General features: G+C 44.9%; 5 protein-coding genes across 7 annotated transcripts in view; all 5 read right to left on the bottom strand.

Annotated features, from left to right (window-relative positions):
• snx29 (sorting nexin 29) overlaps positions 1 to 5,288 on the bottom strand; it is a 90,107-nt gene extending 84,819 nt beyond the window's left edge. Inside the window, exons 1-6 of one of the 2 annotated variants that reach the window (XM_060036332.1) lie at positions 4,858 to 5,288; positions 4,176 to 4,240; positions 3,405 to 3,457; positions 2,706 to 2,830; positions 612 to 792; positions 434 to 504 (exon numbers count right to left, since the gene is read on the bottom strand). In XM_060036332.1, coding sequence (XP_059892315.1) covers positions 434 to 504; positions 612 to 792; positions 2,706 to 2,830; positions 3,405 to 3,457; positions 4,176 to 4,240; positions 4,858 to 4,864 — 502 coding nt within the window. In that variant the 5' untranslated portion in view covers positions 4,865 to 5,288. The remainder of the gene's footprint in view (positions 1 to 433; positions 505 to 611; positions 793 to 2,705; positions 2,831 to 3,404; positions 3,458 to 4,175; positions 4,241 to 4,857) is intronic. The other variant, XM_060036331.1, reaches the window with a different exon arrangement.
• Positions 5,289 to 7,017: 1,729 nt separating this feature from the next.
• Positions 7,018 to 9,003, bottom strand: si:dkeyp-72e1.6 (transmembrane protein 238-like). Its single transcript, XM_060036612.1, has one exon. It carries the CDS (start codon positions 8,854 to 8,856, stop codon positions 8,248 to 8,250), a length of 609 nt encoding a protein of 202 aa, XP_059892595.1. The 5' UTR covers positions 8,857 to 9,003; the 3' UTR covers positions 7,018 to 8,247.
• LOC132446357 (phosphoinositide-interacting protein-like) lies at positions 7,018 to 9,795 on the bottom strand. The gene has a single exon (XM_060036613.1). It carries the CDS (start codon positions 9,407 to 9,409, stop codon positions 9,074 to 9,076), a length of 336 nt encoding a protein of 111 aa, XP_059892596.1. The 5' UTR covers positions 9,410 to 9,795; the 3' UTR covers positions 7,018 to 9,073.
• Positions 9,796 to 10,842: 1,047 nt separating this feature from the next.
• rsl1d1 (ribosomal L1 domain containing 1) lies at positions 10,843 to 16,451 on the bottom strand. Its single transcript, XM_060036089.1, has 9 exons — positions 16,328 to 16,451; positions 15,906 to 16,045; positions 15,629 to 15,764; positions 14,890 to 15,038; positions 14,456 to 14,557; positions 14,043 to 14,136; positions 13,243 to 13,374; positions 11,822 to 11,917; positions 10,843 to 11,265 (listed from the first exon to the last, which is right to left on the bottom strand). The coding sequence occupies exons 1-9, from the start codon at positions 16,412 to 16,414 to the stop codon at positions 11,035 to 11,037; spliced, it is 1,167 nt and encodes a 388-aa protein (XP_059892072.1). The 5' UTR covers positions 16,415 to 16,451; the 3' UTR covers positions 10,843 to 11,034.
• A 91-nt stretch (positions 16,452 to 16,542) lies between these two features.
• Positions 16,543 to 25,637, bottom strand: gspt1 (G1 to S phase transition 1). Of its 2 annotated transcripts, XM_060036084.1 has the most exons (14): positions 25,210 to 25,637; positions 24,835 to 24,879; positions 23,230 to 23,550; positions 22,735 to 22,768; positions 22,502 to 22,579; positions 21,749 to 21,929; positions 20,787 to 20,941; positions 20,291 to 20,431; positions 20,033 to 20,126; positions 19,390 to 19,470; positions 18,732 to 18,905; positions 17,918 to 18,007; positions 17,640 to 17,808; positions 16,543 to 17,347 (listed from the first exon to the last, which is right to left on the bottom strand). In XM_060036084.1, the coding sequence occupies exons 1-14, from the start codon at positions 25,406 to 25,408 to the stop codon at positions 17,295 to 17,297; spliced, it is 1,815 nt and encodes a 604-aa protein (XP_059892067.1). In that variant the 5' UTR covers positions 25,409 to 25,637; the 3' UTR covers positions 16,543 to 17,294. The 2 variants fall into 2 exon arrangements, with proteins under 2 accessions (XP_059892067.1, XP_059892068.1); XM_060036085.1 differs by lacking the exon at positions 24,835 to 24,879 and having other exon boundaries at positions 25,210 to 25,606.
• Between the last annotated feature and the right edge of the window lie 38 nt (positions 25,638 to 25,675).

The raw sequence follows: 25,675 nt of genomic DNA, 5'->3' as shown, positions 1-25,675 counted from the left end.
GCTGAGATCTGGGAAGGTTTACAGTCAGGTGATCAGGTTCCATCAGTGGGGGGCCATTGTATGTTTGGACCCCCTGCAGGGAACTCTTCAGAGCGGCTTCCCATGGAGCCCTATAGTAGTTTATTATTCATGGATTGTTGACGTGGTTTGTTTTGAGGGAAATGCTCCTGTCGTTAGGCCTGGGGGCTTGATGCATTCTACTGTGTGTTGCTGTGTTGAGTACGCAAGTTTCCTATGGTCTGGCTGGGCCCAAATCTGGTCTGATCTTGCCCTACACAAAGTCAACCGGTACAAACTAGTTTTTCTTGGGAGATACAACGGAAGATGTAATTTACACGACACGCCCGATAAGCAGATAATAACACGCTTAAAGGCACGCTCTAAGAGTGAGACCGACCCAGCAGGAGTGAGACATTATGACATGTTCTCTTACCGGCTGCCATGGTTGGGAGCATGCTGGCCCGCTCTTCATCTAGGACGAAGGCCCAGTCTTCATAGAATGTTCTGGAAGGAAATGAAAGCCGCAGTATGAGGTTCCGGAGGAAAATACAAAATACAAATACATACACTCAAACACACACAAACACAAAAACACACAAACGCGCACACACCCGAGGCGGCGGCGGTCGGCGAGCAGCGTGTGCAGGTAGCGCTCCAGCGAGTGTTCGTTGAGGGCGCAGCGCAGCCAGGCCCGGCCGCGACCCAGCTCCGACGAGATGTGGCGCAGAGCGTAGAACCGCTGCAGCTCATGGCGGTTCAGGTGCTCCTTCACATAGAACCAGAAGGTCAGCTCTGGTGAGGGAGAGAGAGGGGGCGAGAGGGGGAGAGAGAGGGGGAGAGGGAGAGGGGGAGAGAGTCAGAGAGAGACAGAGAGACCGAGAGGGGGGGGAGAGAGAGAGAGGGACAGAGAGAAAGAGAGAGAGGAGGGAGGGGAGAGAGAGAGAGAACCAGGGACAGAGACAGAGATGATGGATGGAAGAGTTAACCCAGGTCACAAATCATAATATAATTATAGAGCACATTTTAAATCATCTTGATGTGGCCTGAGGGCTGTAGCATTTATTTTTTAATTTAAACTAAATCCGTATCACACAGAAGGTCTGTACAGCAGAATTCAATTACAATTAAACTGCAAAGGAAGATGCAGGAGTGAAAGGCCGGTTGAAGTAGAGGCGTGCCGGGAGGAGAGGAGAAAAAGAAGAGAACATTTTGAATGTGTTATGATCGGAGGGTCATAGCAGACACAGACTAAAAATACAAGGCAAGAGACAGGAGACCAAGAAATTTGCAGGGGAGTGTAGAACAGGAAGAGTTTACCAGAATATATTTCATTGGAGCAGCGTTCCTCTGTCAAGAGGCCAGTGGTCAAAGTTTAACGAAGCATTCACACAGATATCTAGTTAAGACTCCCAGGAGAAGTCTTTAACTGATAAAATCCCTTCCACACCTCACAGCGTGCCGTGTTGCCGTGACTACACAGAGCTTGTTTCCAATTCACTCTGCATTTACCCACACCCGCGCTAATCAGGGTTCACCGCCGCCACAAAGTCTTCTTTTATAGAACTACCTTATAAAAATAGATGTCTGAAAGTCTTTCCAAGGCATGTTAATTAGTAGAAATGGGTGCAATGGGGGGCTCTACTGTTTTGCATTTATGAGCAATTAGCATATGCACTATAAAACAATATGAGACATAAATTGAAGGTACTTCTGTGTGTGTGTGTGTGCCATCTTGTGTGGTGGTTGAAAGGTCCTGTTTCACTGGAGAATAGAGTCCACCACAGTGAGGATACGGTTCCTGCTAATGGGTTTCACTCACGAATATTGATTCAACATATACATGATGTCACGGGACCTAACCTTCAGAGTGGTTTGTGTTTTAATAATTTAGAAAACGCTCCCACTCTTCAGCAGTGACAGAGAAACAAAAGAAGGAAGAAAGAGATACAAATAGCAGTATTGTGCATGCAGAGAGACCGTCTGTTGGTATGAATACAGGAAAGCCCTCCTCTCCTCCTAGAGCAGGGATGGGCAACTGGCGGCCCGCACATAATTAAAAATAATAATAATTAAAAAATAATAATAAAAACAATAATAATAATAATAATAATAATAATAATAATAATTGATCGAGTTACAGAAAACTTGGTCACAAAAGATCAGAAGAATTCATAGAATTCAAAGGCAAACCCATGCGTCTAGTTTGCTTAGAAACTATATCAGTCATTAAAGATATCCACTTAAGTCGCCACTACAACTACTACAACTGCAATGAATATCATGCTTCTTGGATTTGAGTTCATTGAGTGGTTGCACTTAATGTTGGGCCACTGTTTTTCAATTTTGTGGCATCATTGAATGATGATGTATGTGCCCTTTGCACTGATAAAAATACCAACCATTCATGTGTCTTATTGGGCATGGAAAACTAAATGAATGTATGTTGGTTCAATTAACATACCGTACATAGGTTACGATCCTGGAAGATTTTTTAGGTAGTGGCCATCCCCAAAATGCACCAGAATACAGGAATCGTATCTACCAAATTCAAAATTGTGTAGCTTCTCTCAGCTCACGTTTAGTTGAAGTGTGCAGTCATGTGGCCCTCTGATGGTTATGATGAAAAATTTGGCCCTCTTTATCATGAAAGTTGCCCATCCCTGTCCTAGAGAGAGAGAAGAAGGCGGTCGCTGGGGGTAGCCTACCCGTTTCTGTCTTGTTGGCGAACCCAGCCACCTGTTTGAGTGCCGCGGCCGTGAGCGCCAGCCCGCTGGTCTTCCTCAGGCCATGCTGAAACACCGTCTCAAACTGGGCACACAGACAGATCACCCTGCAGAGACACACAGGGAGACAGACAGACAGACACACGCACGCACGCACGCACGCACGCATGCTGGTCATTCTTTTATCAAACATGTTAAATGGAACTGAACACACTTAGATCTTCAAACTATTGGTTAATAGTTCAGCAGGAGGAGCAGGCCACTACACAGGGTGCTAGGGCAGGTCAATAAGTCAATAGTAATACCGGGGTTAATAATGTGCCCGGAAGGGTCTTCAATTTGTTGTTTTTTTAACACAGGGAGGGGATTCTGCAGATCCTACGGAGCTAGGTACCCCGTTTCCGCAAGCCAAGTTCCACACATGAGAATGTGTGACCTCAAATTCAGAGTCTGGACTGCGAGTGTGTTTCACACACAGTGGACGAAGTGACAGACGTCCTTCGTTAGTGAATCTCAGAGGGCCGCAAGGGACGGAGGCGAGCTGGCAAGCGGGTGGGCGGAGGTCAAGCCTCTCCAGTGTGTGTGGTGGGCTGCAGCAGAGTGGCGTCTCCATCTCCACCCTAAGGATGGTTAACCACCAGGCACGCGTGCCTGAAGTTAATAATAAAGTGAAAGTCTTACCGGCTGTCTGAGTCCGAAGCGATCTCTTTTCTGCCCCCGAAGCGGATTTGGCACTGGAAAGATATGGAGGAGAGCGGTAATGGACTACAGGGAATGCTAAACTTTCTCTGTGAGCGCTGTGCATAGGAAGCGGGAAGGCATTGAACACGGCGAAACGTTGCGTTAAGTGGAATTAAAACGTGTCTTGATAGATTAGCCAGTCCATAGAGCCACTCCGACTGATCCACTGTTATGCACTGGGGGTGTTAATGTGGATAAAAGGGATGGATGGGGCTCCACAGAGGTACAAATGGGCTGCCGAATGAATATGCATGATGTCGATTCGTTATCTGTTACGTTTTTATAAGTACATTTTTCACAAGGTCCTGACACTAGTTTGAGTCGAGACTTGAAATAGAAAGTTAATTTGCCGAGCTTGTACATTTGGTTCCGCATCGGTTAATCCCCACCCCCTTCCCCGACTTGTTTGATCCTGCAAAATATTGAATCAACGGGCAAAAAATGAAATTACCCCAAATATTCTCGTCAGCCATTGAAGTAGCGCAACACATTTCTACTGATGAACATTGAATTGAGCTAGACACAATACCGTTGCACCAAATAAACCCATATAAATAGTTGTATTGCTATTACTATATAACAATACAAAACAAAATTGTTCCAGTAATGAATGAGTTGGGAGGAACACATCATGTAAACGTGTTTTACAAAGCAGCACTGAAAGACAAGTCATAGCATAACGTGTATCTCATTCTTCTGTCGTGGGCACACCTGTTTAACAGCATCCAGCAACCTCTCCAGGTGGTGTTGTCTCTTGGTGTCACTCTGCTGGGTGCCTGGAGATCAGAGGACCACCGCACCGCACCGTACAAGCTGATCATTTTACTAATACTGTTTCACTTTATTAGTTGCGAATAGCATTAGAATCTTCCTGGTGGGTGCCACCATCACTGCCACCACTCAACACGGATTATCCTACTAAAATAATAAAACAGGTTTCGAAAATCATCTTTTAAGAGGAGAAAGTGATGCATCGCGAAGCTTTACACAAGATCATGTTTATCTTGTAACGTTTGAACTCAGCCCGCGTTTGTCATTGAGAAGCCTGCCATTGACCCTTATTCGATCAATGTGCAAACTGCTGCCAGTGCTCTGCAATCAAAACAACTAAATGAACAAAATTTCCTCGTGAACCACATGCAGTATACGTCAATTAGGTTTGATAATACTTTAGCAGGTCATTTATTTAATAAATATTCACTGCACAGAGGGCCAATTAAAACGTCATTGACACACAGAATATATATATACGTCTCATAAAGAGACATGCAGTCGGTTCAAACCCTGCTAAGCACTGACAAGATGTGTAAGCCTCATATATTGTGTGTTATCAAGGAGTCATCAATCTGACATGTACACGAGTGTCAACAAAACTTTTGTTGCCTATTCTTACCGTTCATTCTGAGAGGTCAGCTTCAATATTGACATCCAAAATACTTAATTCATCGTCAACAATATTCGTCGTTAAACCCAGAATCAGCGAACCGTCATATCCTTCCGGAGCGATTAGCCGGAGAAGCTATCAGTGGGCCGGTTCATAACGCTCTCCTCGCTGTCGTGCAACCACACGACCGTGGGGTGACAACTGATGCTTACACCGTCCACTGAGGCCTGCCGGTGTCTTGATATTTGTCTCACTTTGAAGAAAAATAAAAAGACAAGCACACAATAAAACCTGTCTTGGTGCACCCCGGGTTTTAATTTAAGAGCCACTGGGGTTGTTGTGTGCGGGCGGTTTGAAAATAAAAGGTATTTTCCCTGTTACCTCTGTGACACTGCGAAAAGGGAAACGGTAGGGCGATGGAGCGTGGTCACATGGCAAAACACACCGTGTCACATGATGAGGAAGACGGGTTGATGGGACTTGTAGTTTTCAATCAACTCAACGCGGCACGACAGTGTTTTGAGTCATTACTTAGTTATTAGCAGATTTAGTTAAAAAAAATCTATATTTTAATTTTCAAATAGCTTAAAAAACGTATTAGGAATTTGAAATGGGAGGTAAGGTAAAAACTTGATGAGGGACCAAGGCTGCTACCAATACACCAATGTATGCGTGTATCAAATACACGCGCACGCGCACACACGTACACACACACACACACACACGCACACACGTACACACACACACACGCACACACACACACACACACACACACACACACACACACACACACACACACACACAGGCACACACAGGCACACACACGCACACACACACACACACACACACACACACACACACACACACACACACACACACACACACACACACACACACACACATTAATCCTGAATTAATAACATAGGGCCAGAAAGAAAGACAGATAGACAGATTGAGGTACATTGATTTATGTAAAACACAACCAAAATCATCCTCATGGCAGGACTTGAGAGAACACATTTCATATCATGAATAAGTAATTTAAGTATCACAATGTATCAAAAAGCTCTACCAACCATTGCTTAGAAGTTGGTTATCAATTTTACAACCATGAATTGAGAGTCACAATGTTTTTTCCTTGCTGTTTATTAGGTTATACGGTTAATTCTGTTTCTGGCTTGGTCGATGTCTTTACCTTGGGTCCAGAGACCCATCGCACCTCTGATTGCGATGTCTTCATGTCAAGAGATCTTCTGTGTTTTGTGTGTTGAGAGAATCTCTTGTGCGGATGACAACCGATACCTTGTCCCAAGCCCCCAGTGTGCAATATACAATTTACTAAAGGTTGAACGTTGTAGTGATCATTATGATTATGAATATTAAATATACTTTCCTTTTTTCTCTCCTCACCTATACCAGATGGTCTTCCCCCCTGTGGGGAGGATGAGTCTAGGTGGGGGAAGGAACTGTGTGTGGCCCGGGTTTGACGCCTGCCGACGTCACACTTGTTCAACCTCTAACCTTATCCAGGGTCTCTTGACACTTGGAGGAAAATATTCCCTCCAAAGACTTCCTCCCCTGAGGGGAGTTCTGCTTTCTCTCCTCAAGATACTCTCCAAACACAAACAACACAGCAGTACTCGCCATTTCTATTCCCCTTGTGATGCTACTGGCTAGACTCTCCCCATTGGGGTTTCAGCTTACATAAGTTCAATCTTCCATAGGGGAGCAGGACCTCAGCATGTTACAGTGTCATGAGGTCCCCAGGGTTCCCTCTGCCGCAAAGGTCACACAAGTTTTCCGGGGAAACAAGATTTGTTTTGCTTATACAATTTAGAATAGGGCTGAGCTAAGCTCAAGTGTAAAACAATGTAATTAATTATTTATGCAAAACAAATAACAAAGGTATGAGTTGAAATAGGTTTGCTCAACCCCATGTGCTATGAGCATGTTTTGGTTATGTTTTATTGATGCATAGATTAATGCATCTAAATCTGTCTGTCTCTATTTTGTTGACTCAGGATTACCGTGTGTATGTGTGTGAGTGTGTATGTTTGTGGGACAATGATAATGAATGTAGGTTTTACGTCTAAAAATTGTCTATCACGTAATAAAGCAATTTGCTGATGGCAGCCATGCAAACACAATCCAAAAAAAACAAAGATAATGTACAAATGACCAAGTTCAATTTATTTAGAGAGGAGTTTGGAATCATTCAATTTACTAGATTTTCGGATGCATGAAACACAAAGAGATTGAGTGAGATTGCATACCTGCAGTTCACATAATGATTAATAGCTTCTGACTGATAACATTGTGAGGGCCCCTCCCACGTTAAGGCCAGTGGGTAAAGGGTGTGACTGCACGGGAAGTAAGCTGCAACCTTTATGTACAACGCTAGCTTTTTATTTTACAACATGAACGGAAAAGTCTTAAAAACAGTAATAATATAATAGTTGTCGCAAATCGGACAGATGCATAACAACAAATGTACAATATCAGTTCATTAATCTCATTTTTAATTGAAAACATAAACCGTACAATGTATTGGTCAATTAAGTAATGTGAAGGTAGACAACATTGACAAAATAACAATAAATAGACTTGGGACAGGTAATGGTTACATAAACCCTGGATATATGGTTGCATAAATCCTGGGTATTTACCAAACATATGGAAGTCACAGGTATAAAATAGTCTATAAATGAATGACTAGAAAAATGCAAGGATAAAGATTGATCACTGATAGACCATATGACCGATCAGCCTTTTATGTATTTATAACCAACAGACCAGACCCATTAAGACAGTGGACTATTGGTTATCAATTTTATCTCTTAATCAAAGTCCTCACTTAAAAATTACCATTATCAAACTGAACAGACGGTTCAAAAGCTACCACACAAATAAGACACGATTTGAAAGAGAAATATTGTTTGGAGTGCTTTAGTTACCGTACCTTCCTCAAATTAACTCACCGTGTGTGTCCAAAGTTAATGTTCTTATCTCAGAGATAAGACCATGTGCATCTTACCAAGCGTCCCCATGTCCACGATACTGTTTAATCATTACAGTAACTGCTCTGCACACCAGTATCTCCCGGTTCCAGAAGGAACCCGTCGAATAGTGACACACATTTTCCAGATGAACACAGATCTGAGGGCAGATGTTTACCGGAGTGAGATCATATCATATCGCTGACATCCGCCCCCCTCGACGGTGGTTTCAGTTACTTCAGCGGCGGTCTGGAGAGCCACGTCATGTCAATGTTTCCCATAAGGCGACCCGTGGCGGCCTGCCGTCTCCAGCACTGAAACGATGGAAGCCGTTTCCCTCCCTGGAGACCTGAAGACACAGCCCCCCCCCGCCACAGCCAGGTCACATGGGACGGCGTCGCCCTCACGAGGCCGTGGACTCGGTGACCTCAGAGATGGTGGACAGCGCCACCTCCACGTTCCTCATCTGGCTGCCGGTGGAGGGCCTGCTCTCCCTGTGCTGAGGCTCGTCGCCCGCCGCCGGGGCGTCCCTCCGGAAGCGTCCGCTCGTCCTCCGGAAGGAGCTGCGGAGGCCACTGGAGACGCGGCTGGACATGCTCCTGACGACGCCGGTCAGCCCGCCTTTCTTCATCTTCACCATGCCCACGTCGTCCTCCAGCTCCCCGGGGGGCACGTCGATGTTGCCGCTGTACCAGAACACCCACCAGATGAGGCTGAAGAAGAGGATGATGGAGCCGGCGTAGATGAGCAGGTCGTGGATGGCGAAGCCGCCGAACACCCCCATCATCATGATGACCAGGCCCAGGACGTCGTGCGCCACGGCGAACCAGAAGGAGCACTTGCAGCGGCCCACGCCACCGTACTGGATCTCCGTCACGGGCTCCATCCGCACCTCCGTCGACATGGCGACGGTGTGTTCCGTCCACTCCCGAGGAGGAATCCCAGAACCCGACGAAATGTGAGGGTGGTGTGTTCGAGAGCGTGGCAAAGTGCGTGTGGCTCTCTGACTCATAGACGGGGATAAATAAACGTTTTTTCAGCCCCAGGGTACAAAGTCCAATGACCATAAGTTCTTATCACCCGTCAACCAATTGGTGCGATTGTAGGCTACCACATGTTTAGAAAAAGAAAAAAAGAAAAAGGACACTTTGTCGTGTCGGGCTGCTGGGGAGGGGGGGGGGGGGGGGTGCTCAGGTTTCACAGCATCGCCCATCCAACCGTCCGCCCCCTCACCGCTCGGTGCCGTACAGGGTGCCCCCCTCGTAACAGGAGGCGCGACGTCTCTGCTTCTGCCTCAGAATGGGGATCCACACCAGGCCCAGCACCACGAACACGGGCCCCGCCGACAGGCAGGCGGGGACCATGGCGTGGGGGGCCTCGCTCACACCCAGGGCGCGCAACAGCAGCAGAGCGGCCCCCGCGGCCGACATCAGGGCGCCCATCACCATGGTGATGATGGGCTTGTGGAAGTGGGCCCAGTCGGAAGGTTCCGAGGCGTTCCCTGAAGGAAGGCAGCAGGACCGTCGCGGCCGTTCTTCCGATTCGTCCAAAAGTCTTGCATCCATCACGGGGAATATCTTTAAAATAACTGAGGGAACTCCAGTAGCCTTGTGAATCTTCAGTAGGATATAAATATATTCTCAGTTGGCCTTCGTCATCTTTTCATATCAGCTCCTTCTCCCCGGGTGTCCGAGTAATAAGTGACCTCAGGTAAGCACACCAGTGTGAGAAGGAAATGATCTCTGGGCCACAACAGGGGGATGCAATTGCCACCTGTAATTCCACACCCCTGAATAACAGAGGTTATGGATGAGTGAGCCACCCACTCCATCTCCTTGACACCCTGTCATCACCGTAATCCACTCTACACCAGTGCCTCCTTCACAGCCATACATGCTCTCTTTCAGGAAGCCAATACAGAACACAATATGTATTACTTTAAACATTACCAAGTGTAGGAGCCGCATTTAAGTTTTTTATGATTTGAGTGACTCACTAATTTCTCCTTCTTTCCCACCTTTGGTGAGTGCACACCTGCGACAGGTGCTGATGGTGCACCCTTTAAATAGGCCACGGAAGTGCATGACATGGAGAAGGCTGGCAAGCAGATACAGTTATTGACCGTCTGTTTGTGAACTGTGCAACTTGATATATATGCATCCTTAATTTGTTATATTTTATTTACAATAAATGACGGCCAAAGGACGGCCTTGGACAGTCAAACTCTTACTCTTTTTTGGACACAAACTGCGTGTCAAACAATGCCATCACCAGCTTTCTCCGTGTGGCAAAAGGACAACTTGGGATCTTGGGGTTATAGGAAAAACCCAACCACGGTTTTTTCGCCATTACACCAAGTATTCTGCAGTCTGCAGAGATTAATGGTCTGATGAAGATCTAAGGATCCATGGCATGATTCAGACTTGTTCAGAATATTATTGTGCAGTTCTAACCGGAAGCATCTGAGCAAATGTGTAGCGTAACCCGCCACACAAGAGGCCTGTCATTCGATACAGGCCGCAGCACTGTTGGTGAGCCAAAACTGAGCTAAACCGTCTGGCTCTGGCCACTAGCAGAATACACTTCTGATGTTGATGAATACTGTATACAAATAATTTGTTGCATGTTATTATTTAGGTTCAATTTAACATTCCGCTTATGAAGCAACAAATGATGAAGTATACATCTTCAGCTCTGTGTGTTTTCATTTGAATATAGTCAGGCCTAATATGCAAAATCCAATTCCTGCCCATTACTGCTATTATACTCATCACTGGTTTAATACAAAATATTAAATTTGTATGTATTTATTTCCATCATTTTAAAAACATTACAAAATTAAAAAAGAAATATACCTAACAATATTAACAATCAATGTTTTGCCCTACCAAAACGTATTGCTGACATTATGAGACAATATTTATAATATCTGTTCCAGCATATGTAACATGATCATAAAGGTTCAAACTTTAACAAATAAGCAGACGGAAAGGGGAACTTGAGTAGTTACGTTTTATAATTATCGTAATATAACAAAGCATACAGGTCCATTTTTGAAAACAAATGGCAAGTGAGCATCACCATAGCTATGAACAACATCAGACTGGTTTAGACTAGATTTCCATGTGATCAAATGTCCGTGTGGAGGGAGCAGTGGTGAGGCGCGGGTGCACAGACGTCACCGTGGCGCTCATTTGGTCATTTTACGTGCCTTCTTTTTGGGTTTGGGAGAAGGCTTGCCGGTCTTCTGGGGCTGGTGCTTCTGGGTCTTTTTCTGTCCGCCGTGTTTAGGGGATTTGTTCAGAGCGTTAGGTGTGAGGGCCTTCTCCAGGGCGGCAGGTTTGTGTGTCCTCCTCCTCCGGGGTCTGGGGGCTTTAGGGGCCGTCTCGAGGACCACCTTCTTTTTGCTCTTCTGTGGTTTCTGTCAGAGGAGCACAACGAGAGGTCAGTTCCAGCCACCCTTACGAGGAAGACATGGCATGTCTTTAAAAGGGGCAATGAATCAAAAATTGTGATCCACCGAAAGACATGAAGAACATGGTCATATAACTTGCATGTTCAACAGAGCCATCTTTACCCTTTTGTCCCCGTTGTAAAATGTTAGGTTGGTCACCTTCATATGGTTCGTAAACATGGGGATAACACAGAGCCACTCTGCCCAAAACACATTGTTTTTAATATCAGTGTTCGATATTCCTTACACTCTAAAGGAATCTTTAACTTAATACGATAATCCATAAATAGCGTATTAAGCTTACATCACAAAATTTTTTTATTTGTTTTCTTGCATAAATGAATGAAGTCTGATGGAGTATGTGTTCATGTTATTTTAGGAACCATACATCCTTACGGCACGGCACGATCATGCAAACAACCAAATGCCCTTGATAAAGAACAGTGGTGGACGTATATACCCATGATTGTATAAGGAACACATCGAGTCACAACGTGAAAGAGGAAGCTGCAGCTGTACTGACCTCAAGCTTTGCCTTTTTGGCGGGTGTTCCAATGGGAACCAGCGTTGGGATTTCCTCATCGTTGTCATCAGCACCAGAAACCTTCTTGGCCACCTTCTAGAAATAGAAAAACAGGAAATCATTATTAATTTGAGTAAGCACTTAAGAAAAACTACCATTGAGACATCACTATGGCGATGATGAGCTTGTGAAAGTGACAAGAAGAGATTTTAAAAGGGTCCCATGGCATGAAAATGTCACTTTAGTAGGTTCTCTAACATTAATACGAGTTCCCCTAGCCTGCCTATGGTCCCCCAGTGGCTAAAAACTATGTTTGGTGTAAAAAGAGCGCTAGGTATCCTGCTCCGCCTTTGAAAAATGAAAGGTCAGACGTGCCGACTTGGAATGTGGCCCCATATGTCGTCATAAGGGGCCAGGTTACCTCCCCTTTCTCTGCTTTGCCCGCCCAGAGAATATGGCCCGCCAGTCAGAAAATGAGCTACGACCGTGCGAGGGCCACATGTGTGTATGAATACACACACTGTAACGCAAGTGTTGGACATTTCTTTGTTATTTGGATAGCCGTTCTGCTGCTGGTGTTATGGCGCATAACACGCAACATAAGGTAAGCTCCCATTTGGTGAAAAGACTAGACTGCGTCGGGTAACGGGTTCTCTTTGACGTCTCCGGAACTTCCACAACGAGACTCGTAGTTGGGGGTTGTGTCTCGCCTGAACCCCGCGGCGGAGGTGCTCCGGCAGCGGGGCTCAGGCAGGAGACAATCCCGGGCAACAATCCCTTCCTACTTCATGACATGGTTCAATCTGGACTTCAGGCAGTCAAAGCCAAAGTTCCTTTTCCCCCCCAATTCCTTCTCAACCATGGCCGTGATAACCCCCACTAAGAGTCTCATTATGGAAGTACCGGGAGCCGCAAACGGCAACGATTTGTTTCTCCTCCATGTCGCCGCTCACAGTCTGCACTTCAGATTGATGTGGAAGTGGAAGAACCAGAGACCCCGACGCAGTCGTTTGATTCCTAATATCATCCAGAGGCGCACACAGCTTTTGGCCGTGATAATATATATTATAAAGATATCTACATATTATATTATTTAGATATAGCGCACCAGGACTCCCACCGGAGCACCCGGAGTGTTCTAGAATATCTATAACATGGTCAAAAGCTTTGTGCACCTCCGGATGATATTAGGAATCCGAGCCACTGCGATACATCCACTGTAAACACTAGCGCATGGTACCGTGGCCGCAAGCTGCTCAGGGCCACACACCCATCCTCCACCTTGACCCGCCTCTAAAAAACGGAACGTTTGTGGAAAGCTCATTGTGGGACTGGCTTGTAGAGGCTGTAATTCTGCACCAAGGCTGAATTTCTTGAACGTCTTTAAATACTGTATTAGGGGGCCACATTTAAAAACAAACCTTTTTCTTGAGTGATTTGGCGGATTTCTGTGCTTCGTCCAGGGTGGTGATTTGACTGAGCACTGCGTTGTAGATGGGCAAAGCCACGGACGCCAGGCTCTTCAGGTGGATAAGCTTCACCACGGGTCCTTGCTGAAAATTATAAGAGGGGGGGCGGGGGGTTAATCATCAAGTCGAAAGTGATGTCTTGCATGTGCCTGCTTTATCGGACAGGCAGCCAAAAAAAACTTGACTATTCCTTTACTAAGCATCCATGAACAAATATTTGATTTGAACTGCAACATTAAACAGCAAATGTTTGTGATCTGTTCTCGATAAATTACTTAAACGGTTAATCAAATATCCAAATTTGATTTGATTAACCTTCCCTCAACCAACTTATCGTTTGATCAACTAACAGCCCTAACGCCCGTCAACTACCAACGAGGTGTACGGGTGAGGCACCCAGCTGTGTGTATCAAAGCTATAGAGACAGCCTCCACTGAAAGGAGGACCCTCTGGTCACACTTCGAAATCACTGTAGCACCACTAGGACCCCCGGTCCCACATTGAACAGGGGGAGGTTTTGATGGGGTGCGCCCAAATGAGATGATGAGCAGGTAGGGGCTAGGCCTCCTGCTCAAAGGCGCCTACAGTCAGGCGGTTGAAAATGGCGGTTCAAACCTAGAACCTTTCATCTCGGTGTCAAACACAGCAACTACTAGAACGACGCACTCCCTCATTTCTCTAAATAAGAGTGGTTTGAATCCCCAGGTAACAGAAGACATCAGACACACAAATGACAGGACTAGGGGACTTACCGTACGCATTTTATCCACGACCCCTTTTACCGCCGACTCAATGTTGTCCGTTAGCTGCTCTGTGGTCATCCCAGAGTGGCCGATGGAAGCCATACTGGAACACAGGTGAGCCAAACAGACATTCCATTAAAAACAATTCCTATAAGGCCAAAATTAAAGATGCAGAATGGGTTATAAATAATGAGAGAAACAGTTATTGGTAAACTGTGTGATCTATTAATGCAACATGTGTCGTTATTGCGTCGTTATTGTCGGCCACAAAACTTGGTTGTCCAGAAGGCATGGTTTGCAAACTCAACCAGAATAAAACCCAACCACCTCCGTCTTACATCCACCTTTGGACATTTCTCTCTTAATCAGCATTTGGTCCGTGTCACATTATGAACCAACAAGTAGTAAGGTTTTGAGGTTACCAGCAGGAACCCTTGTTGTTGATCTTCATGCGGGTCCCATGAATGATGCTCTTCAGATCCCGGGCCAGACTCTTGCTCTGCAGGTCCACAGATAAGGGGTCTCTGGGAAAGACACAATATGATTGATAGTCAATGAGCAGAAATGTACTAAACGTATCGTTATCGTCACTGCTAATCAAATATGTTTTTTGTAAGAGTTTTTAAACCCATACTACAAATAAATAAACATTACTGTTCAACAATGCATACCAACAAATTAGGCTTAAACCGGACCTATGACTTTTCATAGGACGGGCACCAATCAATTCAGGGAATTGCTGTTAAAGCCATTGTCATCTGTAATGATTTAGCTTTAACTATAATTACAACTCATGCAACTAGATGGTGCCAATGGGAAAACTTACAAAGTGCAGGTATATCAACACATTTCTCACTTTTTATTCAAATAGAAGTTCTTTCCCAGGTGGGAGGGAAGGAGTCGTCGGATGCGGCCGTCGGACAAAAACAGGTCAAAGTTTCCCAGCAACCGCCTCTTGGACTCAATGGACTTGTATTCCGTCTTCAGCAACTTGTAGGGGATGACCTGAACAGCAAGTAGAGGCACAACACCAGACAGACCCAATTAGAATATATAGTACAACTACTTACAACTTTATACCATAAACCTTCTTGGTTGTACCAATGAAATAGATGGGCTGCACCGGTGCAGAAGGGGTTAGGGTTTTTGACTTGCCAGAAGGTCATTGGTTTAATTCCCAATGTCCGAAGTTTACCATTAAAACCCCTGCCTAACCCCTACCTGCTTCTTACTGTCCCTTTATCTGCATGTACTGTAAATTCATAATACATTAAAATACCAACACCCTTTTCTGGCTAAGTTATACAAACGGGCTCCAGTGAAATGAGGATCTAGTGGTTTTGCTGGAAGTTGATCTGAATAGTAAAGTTCTAAAACAATCATTCTTTGGTCTGGTCAATGCAAGTTATGGGAAACTACCATAACCAGTATAATTGATGGGATTTAAAGCCAAATAGTAAAAAAGAAAAGAAAAAGATGTGAAATATTGCTTTGACATCAATAGGCTCTGCAAGGAGCCAGCTGTACAAATGTCCCCATCCAGTGGACATTTGACTGAAGCAGATATAAGAGTAAACCGTTAGTTATAGTAGTACCTCTGCGATATTGATGCCTTTTTCTTCCAGTAGTCTCTTATAGAACCTCTGCGTCTGATCGCCGGTCATGTTGGGTTCATCTCTGGTAAAAAGGCACACTTCGTCCGTATCCGATCTCTGGTTATGTGGCAATGGGCTGCGGGTCAGGAAACATGATCAAAAGTTAGGGTACTTCATATGGTAGACCAGAAACGCAAAACAAGACATTAACGTTAATAATAATGTCCTCGCAATTGATTTCGTATTGACTACTTTTTTGCACATCAGTGAGACTTACATGCGGATGTTGCTTGCTTTCTTAGGGATCTTCCATAGCGTGAAGAGGAGAGAGATGTGCTCGCTCTCGTTCAGGAACAGCGCTTCAGAGGTTGACTTGGACTTCAAGAAAGCCTGTAGTGCCAGGACAGCTTTCTTCACCTGTCAAACATATGATGTACAAATTGAAATCATCAAGCGATGAACAGCGAGTACATTGCGGCTGGCAACTGTATTGTTAAGTATTCAACTTCTAGCCAACTATGCCATGATCAATGGCAGAACCAGCTGGGAAGCCAACAAGCTAGCGTTAGCTTAATAGTTCTTAAACCTATGCTAGACTATATCGAAAGAATTCTCTGCTAAAACACTGTTCCATGAACTAAAACGAACAAACAAAAAGGATCGGTTACACAGCGCACTCATTACTTTACGTTTAATTACCTGTTCCCGGTCCAACACGAGGGCTTCATTCGTTTCTGCCATGTTTCTGCTAGAATGTGGCTTCACGTGTTTCTGCAAGACACGCATGCGCAGAACGCTGTAACCGACGTCAAGACAAACCTTCAAAACTTTATTTATAACACATACGTAACACAACTGGAGAAGACTCAATGGCAAACCTCATGCAGAAGAATAATATTGGTAGACAAGACTCGTTTTTCTTTTATCAATTGTATTTATTTTGATCAATTATTTGACAATTACGGGAGCGCATTTGTGTGTGGTCATTCTCTGTCAATCTGATTTCACTTGACATGAAAATTCAACACCTCCAGAAATATGTGGAGACCAAATTAAAATTTTGGTACAGCAATCCTTAAAACCACAGTAAAATGTCCCAGTGAATTACCAAGATCGTTTAAAAAGGGGGATGACTCCATCCATTTGCAAATCATATTCAGAGGGTATTTCAGGCCCATAATGTGATATGAAGCCGATCAGCATGATTTTCTTTTAATTCTCTCCTGAACTTAGTTACGCTGCACTGATATCCATTCCAAAACAAATGGCGTAGCCTTCCAACAGCATGTTGACCAGAGAAGCAGTATGTGTGGGGCAGGGGGGGGGGGGGGGGGGACAGGAGGGGTAACAGCTACATTAGTGGCATAGCATAGCTCTCAATATGAGAAAGCTGACACACTGGACCCAGTCGTATCGTTCGTCGTAATAACTGATTCAGTCCGTTGCTTTTTGTTTGTTTTCTTTTTGTTTGTTTTCTTTTCTTCATTTGCCCTGTTCTCTCCTGTATTTTGTGTTTCTTCATCGTCGTCATCGTTCGCGGCACTTTTCTTCTGCAGCATAGTGGTGTGTAGAGACAGAAGGGGCTGTTTCGGGTTGGCTCTGGCAGCGCTCTCCTGACGTTTGAACCCAGTAGAAGATCTCCATGCATAATGCTGCTTGAGCTCCTTTAGTCCTTATCTGGAACCAACTTCAGCACTTTGCCAATAGCGATGGTTTTACCTAAAAGGGGACATGAGCAGGCGGTTAGAGTGAGAGGAGGTCCCCGTTGGACACATCCTACACGGTTCATTATTGTACCGCAAGTCATTACATGCCTCCAGTCCAAAACACAAAGACGTGAAATAACATATTTTTAAAAGGAGGTACGTGGACGAAGCTCTTGAGATGCTCTGAAAACTAAGGAATGTAAACATTGGTTTTATGATATTAATGGATCTACTTAAAGTGAAGAAGATCAAGGCAAATAATTCCCGTCAGACACCTGGTCCGCCCAGCCAGTCCACCCACCCACCTTCGTCACGCAGCGTGAATCGTCCCATCTGAGGGAAGTCCTTGAAGGTCTCCAGGCAGATGGTCCCGGCCGCCCGGAGCCGGGCGATGCACACCTGGTCCTGCTTCACAAAGCGGGGCCGGGTCTTGCTCTTCTCCCCAGACTTCTTGTCCACCAGACAGATTAAGGCCTGCGAGGATGAGGTGGGAGAGAGTCAAACCAGAGAGGTGGGGGCTTAACGAGTGAAGGTTTTCCATGAAGGCTCATGATGGGTTTTGTATGCTGGGAGCATGACTTACTGTGATTTGAACTTCTTCAATGCAGGTGTGAATGTGCAGGACTGCGTTGTAACCGGGGCATATGATTGATTTGTGTTCAATGATGACAATCTGAAACATAAAAAGAGATCAGTATTAGCCAACAAATATTACAGAATGACTGAAGACATTATATTCAAGGATCACCGAATGGGAGATGCTCTCTGGATTATGCTGAAAAAGATCCAGAGTGGGGACTCATATTATAATACAATTAATTATTACCAAGTAACTAACTAACCTAATAACAAAGTCGTACAATACAAAATATGACACCGTAAACTCACAGGAAAAAACATCAGAGACTTTAGAACAGCCCCTCTTTAGAATAGCCCCACACGCATGTACACTTTGACCTCACCAATGGAAAAACACCCATGAGCGTGTTCAGCATGCATGAGTTTAATGAACCTGCACTCTCACTACTTAATCCCCATGTGGACTGAAACCCAGATGACAAATGCGGGGCAGGGACGTGCCTTCCCATCACGGGGACATCGCCGCCCAGTCAAGCCACCATGTCATCACCTTTGTCATTAGTGCTAGGCATTTACTCTCAGCTTGGATTTGAACACTCTCTACCGAAAGGTACTGGACTCAAATCTCTAATGTCTGCAGTTTACCTCTCAACAACATTTCCTACCCGCTCCTAAATGATCTGTATAAGAATTTTCCGTGAGTCACGTTGGACCTAACCGCCTCTGTGAAATGAATCACATGCTATAGTATATCTTCTTAATTCGGAGTACGTAGAAACAGACGTCCCTGTGCAGCAGGGCCCGGGCGCTGGGGGTACCTGGGCGTCGAAGGTGCGTCCGGAGTGGCAGAGGTTCTCAGCGTTGCAGAGGATGAAGCCGGGCAGGATCTCCTCCTCCTCGATGCCCTTCAGACGCAGCTTGAGGTTCTCCCCGGGGTCGGCGTCGTCCGTCTCCACGTCGTCGCTCAGCAGGCTCAGCACCTCCACCGTGTGCTGCTCAGGGGTCAGAGGTCACGTTATAGGGGTATCCTCGTCTAGGGATGGGCAATGAAATGGCTTCAGTTTTCAGTTTGACTTGACTGTCATTTGTATTAGTATATTCATTATTATTCGATTGCACAAATTATTATTCAAATTAATCCCCAATGTTCAAAACCACAAGCTCAAATACAAAGAATTAGCTGCACTATTTGCCACACAAACCGACCACATGTACATGGAAATTATTTGAATCATCACTTAAGGGGTTGTTCATAATGTCTTATGAGATGATCTTGATAGGAGCCATTATTAGAGCAAAAGATGTATGGATACAGTACAACTGTCTGAATAGCATTGAAACCAGAACATGAAAATAATCTTAACTGTCTGATCAAAGTGTTCGTCAGTGTCGATCTGCCTGGAGTATAATGGCATATCCCCATGTATCTTAAACAATGAGATGTGTTGTGCTAGTGTACCCTGAAATCTGTCTTACCCTGTTCGGCATCATCACCAGCTGCTGGGCTTTACTGATGGAGCCAGACTCCAGCTTTCCGAGGATCACCGTGCCCATGTCCTGCACACGCACACGGTTCAGGAGGAATCAGAATCGTGAGTGAGAAAAAAAATCAGGGAATTTAAAACAGAGCCATGTTTATTAACCACCCGTGTGTTGGGTTCAATCCAAATCGACATCTCTAAGGCTGGATAGGTTGCCAAAAGATTATCTATGTGAGAAAATGGCTGTGTTAGTTTGTCTGTGGTGTGTATGTCCGTGTGAATGTGCAAGATAAATGTTTGAAGGACATTCAAGGCCTCCTTTACTTCTAAATGGATTTTGTCACGATGTTGACAGAAAATAAGAATAAAACACTGAAACACAGGGCTGTGCGTGACAAATCCAGCAATGTCGAAATCAAGCATGTCAGTCAGTGCTGTACATGTGAAAAAAACTGATGGGGAGGAAATTATTTGAATAACCAACAGGCCGCTTGATAAAATACACACAGAAAAGGTCCTCGAGCAGGGCGCGCCACCCGGCCACTGAATGACCTTGATTTCTATTGCAGTGACCACCATCGCCATGGAGAAGGCACCACAGGGGCAAGGCCAATCCCTTCTGTCTGCCAGCTCCTCACCTTGTACTTGTCTACAATGGGGAGTCTGACGGGGCCGTCGCTGGACCGGGTGAAGCTTGGCAAGCTGTCCAGGTGCGAGATGAATGGCAGCCCTCTGGTTCAGAATACAAAGAGGAAAGGATCAGTTTAAAGGCCTTTCAGTTGGCAACTCATCAAGTGATCTATCTAAATCCGTCATCTAACATCTGGCCTGGTTTGACACATCTACTATAATGGTCGTTTTCAGTGGTGATCATTACAGTAAGCTTATGGACTTACGTGTACCAGGTGCATTCTGGGACGGGCTCCTTAAGGTTGGACCCCGTGAGGCCTGAGCAGGGCATGAAGTAGATGTCCTTCTTGGGGTTGAAGCCCACCTTCTTGAGGAATGGCACCAACTTCTCCTTGCATTCTTCATACCTAGAGGGAAGGAATTACCAGGTGGACTTGTTGATGGATTGTCGCAGTATATGTGGATGAACAAGAAGGGTACCGCTGAAATTTGGAGTATGACTAAAATGACAGATCATATAATTGACTGAGGTTTGAATGATAACTATTACATAAAACAATAGTAAATAAAGTAATCCAAAAAAATGATAATTGTATGACTACTTTATGTCAGTAAATCATTATTACCATATAATACCAAATAACCAATTAATATAATGGCAAGGCAATACATCAATACGTAATACATAAGCCTCAGTGACGCAAGACCATGCAATAATAACACTAGGATAAAATAACTCCCACAATCCTTCACTTCAGTCACCTATCAAGACTCCAATTGACGGTGGGGTCGTCCATTTTGTTGACAAGGACGATCAGGTGTTTGACGCCCGCTGTCTTAGCCAGCATGGCGTGTTCCCGTGTCTGCCCGCCCTTCTCGAAGCCCGTCTCAAACTCTCCCTTCCTGGCTGAGATCACCTGGTCAGAGAGGGCCGAGAGGGAGCGGCCCAGTGTCAGAGTCATCACAACTCCGCAGTGAGGCACCAGTACGACAGCCAGGGGTGGAACATCCATAATGAATGACTCAATTCAGATCTAGAATCTATGCACCAAATGAGGACAATAAATGTATTATCATTATTTGAAGATTGATACTCCACTCAATATGATATCAATCTGTGCATCTAGGCTCAAAAGTTAACATTACCGGATAACCTTTACCATTAGGCAGGTAAACAAATGCAGCGTCACAAATTTAAACAATTGCTTGGCCGGTAGGTCAGGAAAAATACTAAATTCAGGATCCTGTGTGCATCTGTGAGGCATTGTCACAGATCACAGCTCAGCTAAGATTAGAAGAAATCACTTTGGAGTCATTATCTTTCTGTAAATAGGGGGCCGTGAGTGTGTTTTTGTTTGCTTGCTTGCTTGCTTGCAGGTGCTGTTATGTTCGCTCAGGATTAACAGAGCACGTAGCATTGCATGTCAGCTGTTGTTAAAGTACATGTTTGTTGGCCTTTTGTCTTGCTGCACAAAGAGAAGCAGCCAACGTTTCTATGGACACCGCTCACTATTAAATGTGGCACCGACTGACCCACTGGCCCACTAGAATAGAGGTGCAGATAAAAACAGTGCTCAATGATTCACTGTCCCCGCCAGGTACACACTGGCCTGAGTCTATACAGTGCTGCTCTAACCACTGTGGGCCACTCAAAGTCACTTTGACCTTGTGCCCTAACTTGTTTGTTGTGTGCGCGCGTGCATGTGTGCGTTATGTCATCTCACCAGCACTGCGAGGTCCGCTTGCGACGCCCCACCGATCATGTTGGGCACAAAGCTCTTATGTCCCGGCGCGTCCAGGATGGTGAAGTGCTTCTTCTCTGTCTCAAAGTACGCCCGGCCTACCTCCACCGTCTTCCCCTTGTCCCTCTCCTCCTGGTTGGTGTCCAAAGCCCAGGACAGGTACCTATTGGGCAAGGCACACAAAAAAAAGCAAAAAGTTCAGCCTTAAATATAGGCTTCCCCTGCCAATGTAAATGGCACGAACCATTTAGTGGATATGAACATTTTAATAATAAGACTTTATGCCGGCAGAAGAAGCAAGCTGAGCTACTGACAACACTTCTTACTGTGACTAATGGCATTTATCAAGCAACCATTCCCTCCGGACAACACAGAGAGGGTGTTACCTTACCTTTAGTAACGAACATGATTGATAGATGTGTGCCAGAATAGTCAGTGGAATTTATATATTTGCTTGAGTAATGCATATTGGATTCCTCTGTGATTCGCTGACTAAATTCATGCACAAAGAGTAAAAATGGAGCTTGTGAAACCCCTGGTGGGTGGAGCTTCAACGCAATCCCATACATTGATCTTGATTATAAAACAGGCACACATACAAGATAAATACTAAGAGTACTACAGTGAAGGACTCAAAACCTATTTTAAAAGTAATTTAAAAAGCAGTTGTTTTAACTTTTCCACAATCATGCAGAAAGATAAGGACTCCTCGATGAAAGTACAAACACTGCTCACCATGTCTCTCTGTTCTTCTCCTTTGCTTCTCGTTCGTATTTCTCCAGAGTCCTCTTCTCCACCATACCGGTCAAATACCTGGAACAGAAAAACTGTTAATGTGAGCTCCATGAACCTAACACAATACCGTTGGCTTGATGTTACATTTGATCTTGTTGCTCTTTTAAGCTCAGTGCAAATATAAATATTGTGTTCTTTGAACAAGGGAAACACATACAAAACAAACAACTCACATGATCTGTCCACCAATAGTGGATTTGCCAGCATCTGAAAGACAAAAGGGTAATGCATTTAGAGATATAATATTTCTAACCCTTCCCTGACAGTCACACTCCAACGTCCTGATACTTCAGTTTTATGTGTCATCTTATGGGCAGGATAATATAGTTGCTTGGGCCTTTCCACTCCCAGCAAGAAGGTTAGAGTTTGAACCTCAATATCCACAGCCTTACCCCTATCTGCTCCTTAATCTATCAATATATCTCTATCTCTTTGGATGACAGTTTTTGGTAAATGACTCAACAGTTAACAGGAGTCGAGAGGAAACTAAACAAAAAAGTATCTTCATGGTTTCATGGTGCTGTTATCTTATAATCATAATTTTTACTTTGAGTTATGAACCCTCCCACCCTACCTATTTGGAGATCCAACATAGGCTCCTAGGTAGCCTATCCTTAAAAGACTGGAAAAAAAAAAAAACAGAGTATCCCTCAACATGGAGGACGCACCGACATGACCGATGAAGACCACATTGACGTGCTCCTTCTTGGGGGCATTGGGCTGGGCAGGAGCCACTTTGGGAAGGGGTAGCTCCTCCTCTTCCTCCTCCATCATCATCTCATCGTCGTCATCCTCCTCATCCTCATCCCCCAGCTCCAGCCGCTGGACCTCCTCGTCAGAGGGGCCTCCTTGGCCACAGGCAGCACCCTCCTCTTCCTTCTCGCCTCCTTCTTCTTCACCTCCTCCCCCACCATCCGGTTCATCCTTCTGCTCCCAGGTCTCCTCTTCTGTTACCATGTCGGACTCGGTACCCCCATTCTCCACTGGAGCTGGAATGGACGTAATAGCTCAGTTATTATACCTGCCCACCTGTGGTAGGGCCTAATCTGTCCTTATGCTGTTAGACCAACACTGCAATATGGCTTTGGAAATGTTGTGTCTGTGCTTTGGCTAAGTGTGACTAATGAGGCACCCTTGACATTAATTATCTTGAGAACATTGTAGAGTTGTTCGTAAATTCGCATGTCCTTGTTCCTGGTGTAATTTCAGACATACAACTATCTACACCTGTTGTTGCAACGGAGCTCATCTTCTCCTCTTACCCTGACCGGGAACGAAGCAGAATAAGAATTCTGCTGCGTGTACAGAGGCAGTGCTTCTCCATGGCAACCGACACAAGTGAGCCTTCCATTTCATTATAAAATGACACAATCCAGCTGTCATATACAAAGCAATCTATATTTTTTATTACCTATTTTCACGGATAGAATGATTAATTAGCTGAGAAAAGTGACTAATCAGTTAAATGGTCTTTAGTTTAACCTCATTGTAATCCACAAACATGACCTTGGCTTATGAAATACAATCAAATAGTTTGAATAGAGTAAAGATATGTCAGTCAGATATGGACAAATTAGAGAAAATGCAAGCCCAAAAAGTAAAAGGCATCTACTCAGACACATCTCTGGCTCACATTATTCACTAAATTGTATTCATCCCACCCTCTATCCATCTCTCTAGTTTCAAGGCTGAAGTACTCAACCCTAGCTTTAAAATATTTCTTGTATGGCCACAGTCCAGGTGCATAGCCCTCAGATCCTGTCTAAAATGTAAACATCTGACACCGGCAGATACAATTGCATAGGCATTGAGTGACACACTGACAATGTTCTCCCTTTGTCAACACATTCAGATTGCTCGCCTCAGAAAAGCGCCCTTGCGCTGAGTCTCGTGAGACTACCAGTGCTTGGTATCACTGGAACACGGTATGTGCCAATAGGGATAACTATTTTTGGGACAAGGGAGGTTGCATCATACTATAGGCCTTAAACCTGCCCATGGATTTACCAACGTCAACCACTCCAAATAAACCATGGTCACTCCTAAATAGGCCTAAAACTGCATCCGTTGAGAAAAGAAAAGGCGTTGTAAATGTGAATAGCTAGGGATCTTCTAACAAAAGTGACGCGTCAACACGACTTTGAATTCAGCGGAGAGTTAACACCCCGGTCTCAATTAAAAGTAACCGAGAATCACACCTCGGTTGTGGATGGTACTCCACCATAGCAGCATCGTAGTAACACTGTGACAAAAGGTGCATTGTAGTTACATACCGATAGTGCCTGCTACCTCCATACTGCCAGTAGGATCAGACGGAGCTAAAATGGGAAAAGACCATTATAAACTTTTGTAAATTGTGTTTTAACCAGTGTTTGTAAGTCTCCATGAGCACATCGTTGGTATACAATCTAGCTGTGACGTTAAGACAGCTAGACACTGACAGCTGAGACAGTAGTAACATTGCTAGTCATTCCCAAGTTATTCGACTTGTTGACTATGGTAAAGCAGACAACATGCCGTTATTGTCGGCATTAGTTACAGGTAAAGGGGGCTAGCTGTGTTAGCGGGCTAGCAGGTTTAAAGCTAGCCAACTTCCAGCTGTCTTAGCTAGTGCCGTCAATAAAGGCATGACCCAAGCGTGAACCTACCATCTGATACTGGCGGACTTTCAACAGCGGTACTCTGGAAGAAGCTTGGCACAAATACCGCAGCGTTAATGTTGGGGACAAACGGTTTCGCGTTTACGTTCAGAGCGGCGATAGCAGCTGAGAGACCAGCAGCCGTTGTAGGGGCCTCGGCATCTTCCTCTAGCTCCCACGAATCTGGGGCTGTGTCTCTGTGGTCCATTGCTGCTTTCGGAGAGTTGACAACCTATTTCACGTTGACAAAGCGGTTGAATGTGTGGCTCCGTTCAAACGCGCTTGATCGTTAGTGTCTTCAGATTCTTAGAAATTCATTTATTGAAGTAATCATCGCTTTACTGTCCCGTGTTTTGGGTTAGCATATGGCTCTGGTTTCCTACGCGAGGTGTTCCAAAGCTCTTGTATTACTGGAATGACCGCTAGGGCTCCAGCCTCCGTCGGCTTGTACTCCTATCACAATCGTTTTTTACTG

Source organism: Gadus macrocephalus, chromosome 18 (assembly GCF_031168955.1).
Source record: "Gadus macrocephalus chromosome 18, ASM3116895v1".
Classification (NCBI taxonomy): Eukaryota; Metazoa; Chordata; class Actinopteri; order Gadiformes; family Gadidae; genus Gadus; species Gadus macrocephalus.
This window is presented reverse-complemented; position numbering and strand designations above follow the sequence as displayed.

Bases quoted from the DNA above. Each gene is read 5' to 3' on its own strand.
- si:dkeyp-72e1.6 (XM_060036612.1), bottom strand. From the start codon at position 8,856: ATGAGTCAGAGAGCCACACGCACTTTGCCACGCTCTCGAACACACCAC.
- LOC132446357 (XM_060036613.1), bottom strand. From the start codon at position 9,409: ATGGATGCAAGACTTTTGGACGAATCGGAAGAACGGCCGCGACGGTCC.
- rsl1d1 (XM_060036089.1), bottom strand. From the start codon at position 16,414: ATGCGTGTCTTGCAGAAACACGTGAAGCCACATTCTAGCAGAAACATG. The intron at 15,765-15,905 runs GTAAGTCTCACT...CCTGACCCGCAG, and splicing joins AAAGCAAGCAACATCCGCAT to CCCATTGCCACATAACCAGA. The intron at 15,039-15,628 runs GTACTACTATAA...CTTGCTGTTCAG, and splicing joins AAGGCATCAATATCGCAGAG to GTCATCCCCTACAAGTTGCT.
- gspt1 (XM_060036084.1), bottom strand. From the start codon at position 25,408: ATGGACCACAGAGACACAGCCCCAGATTCGTGGGAGCTAGAGGAAGAT. The intron at 18,008-18,731 runs GTACCCCCAGCG...TTTATGTTTCAG, and splicing joins GACGCACCTTCGACGCCCAG to ATTGTCATCATTGAACACAA. The intron at 17,348-17,639 runs GTGGGTGGGTGG...GTCCCCTTTTAG, and splicing joins ATTCACGCTGCGTGACGAAG to GTAAAACCATCGCTATTGGC.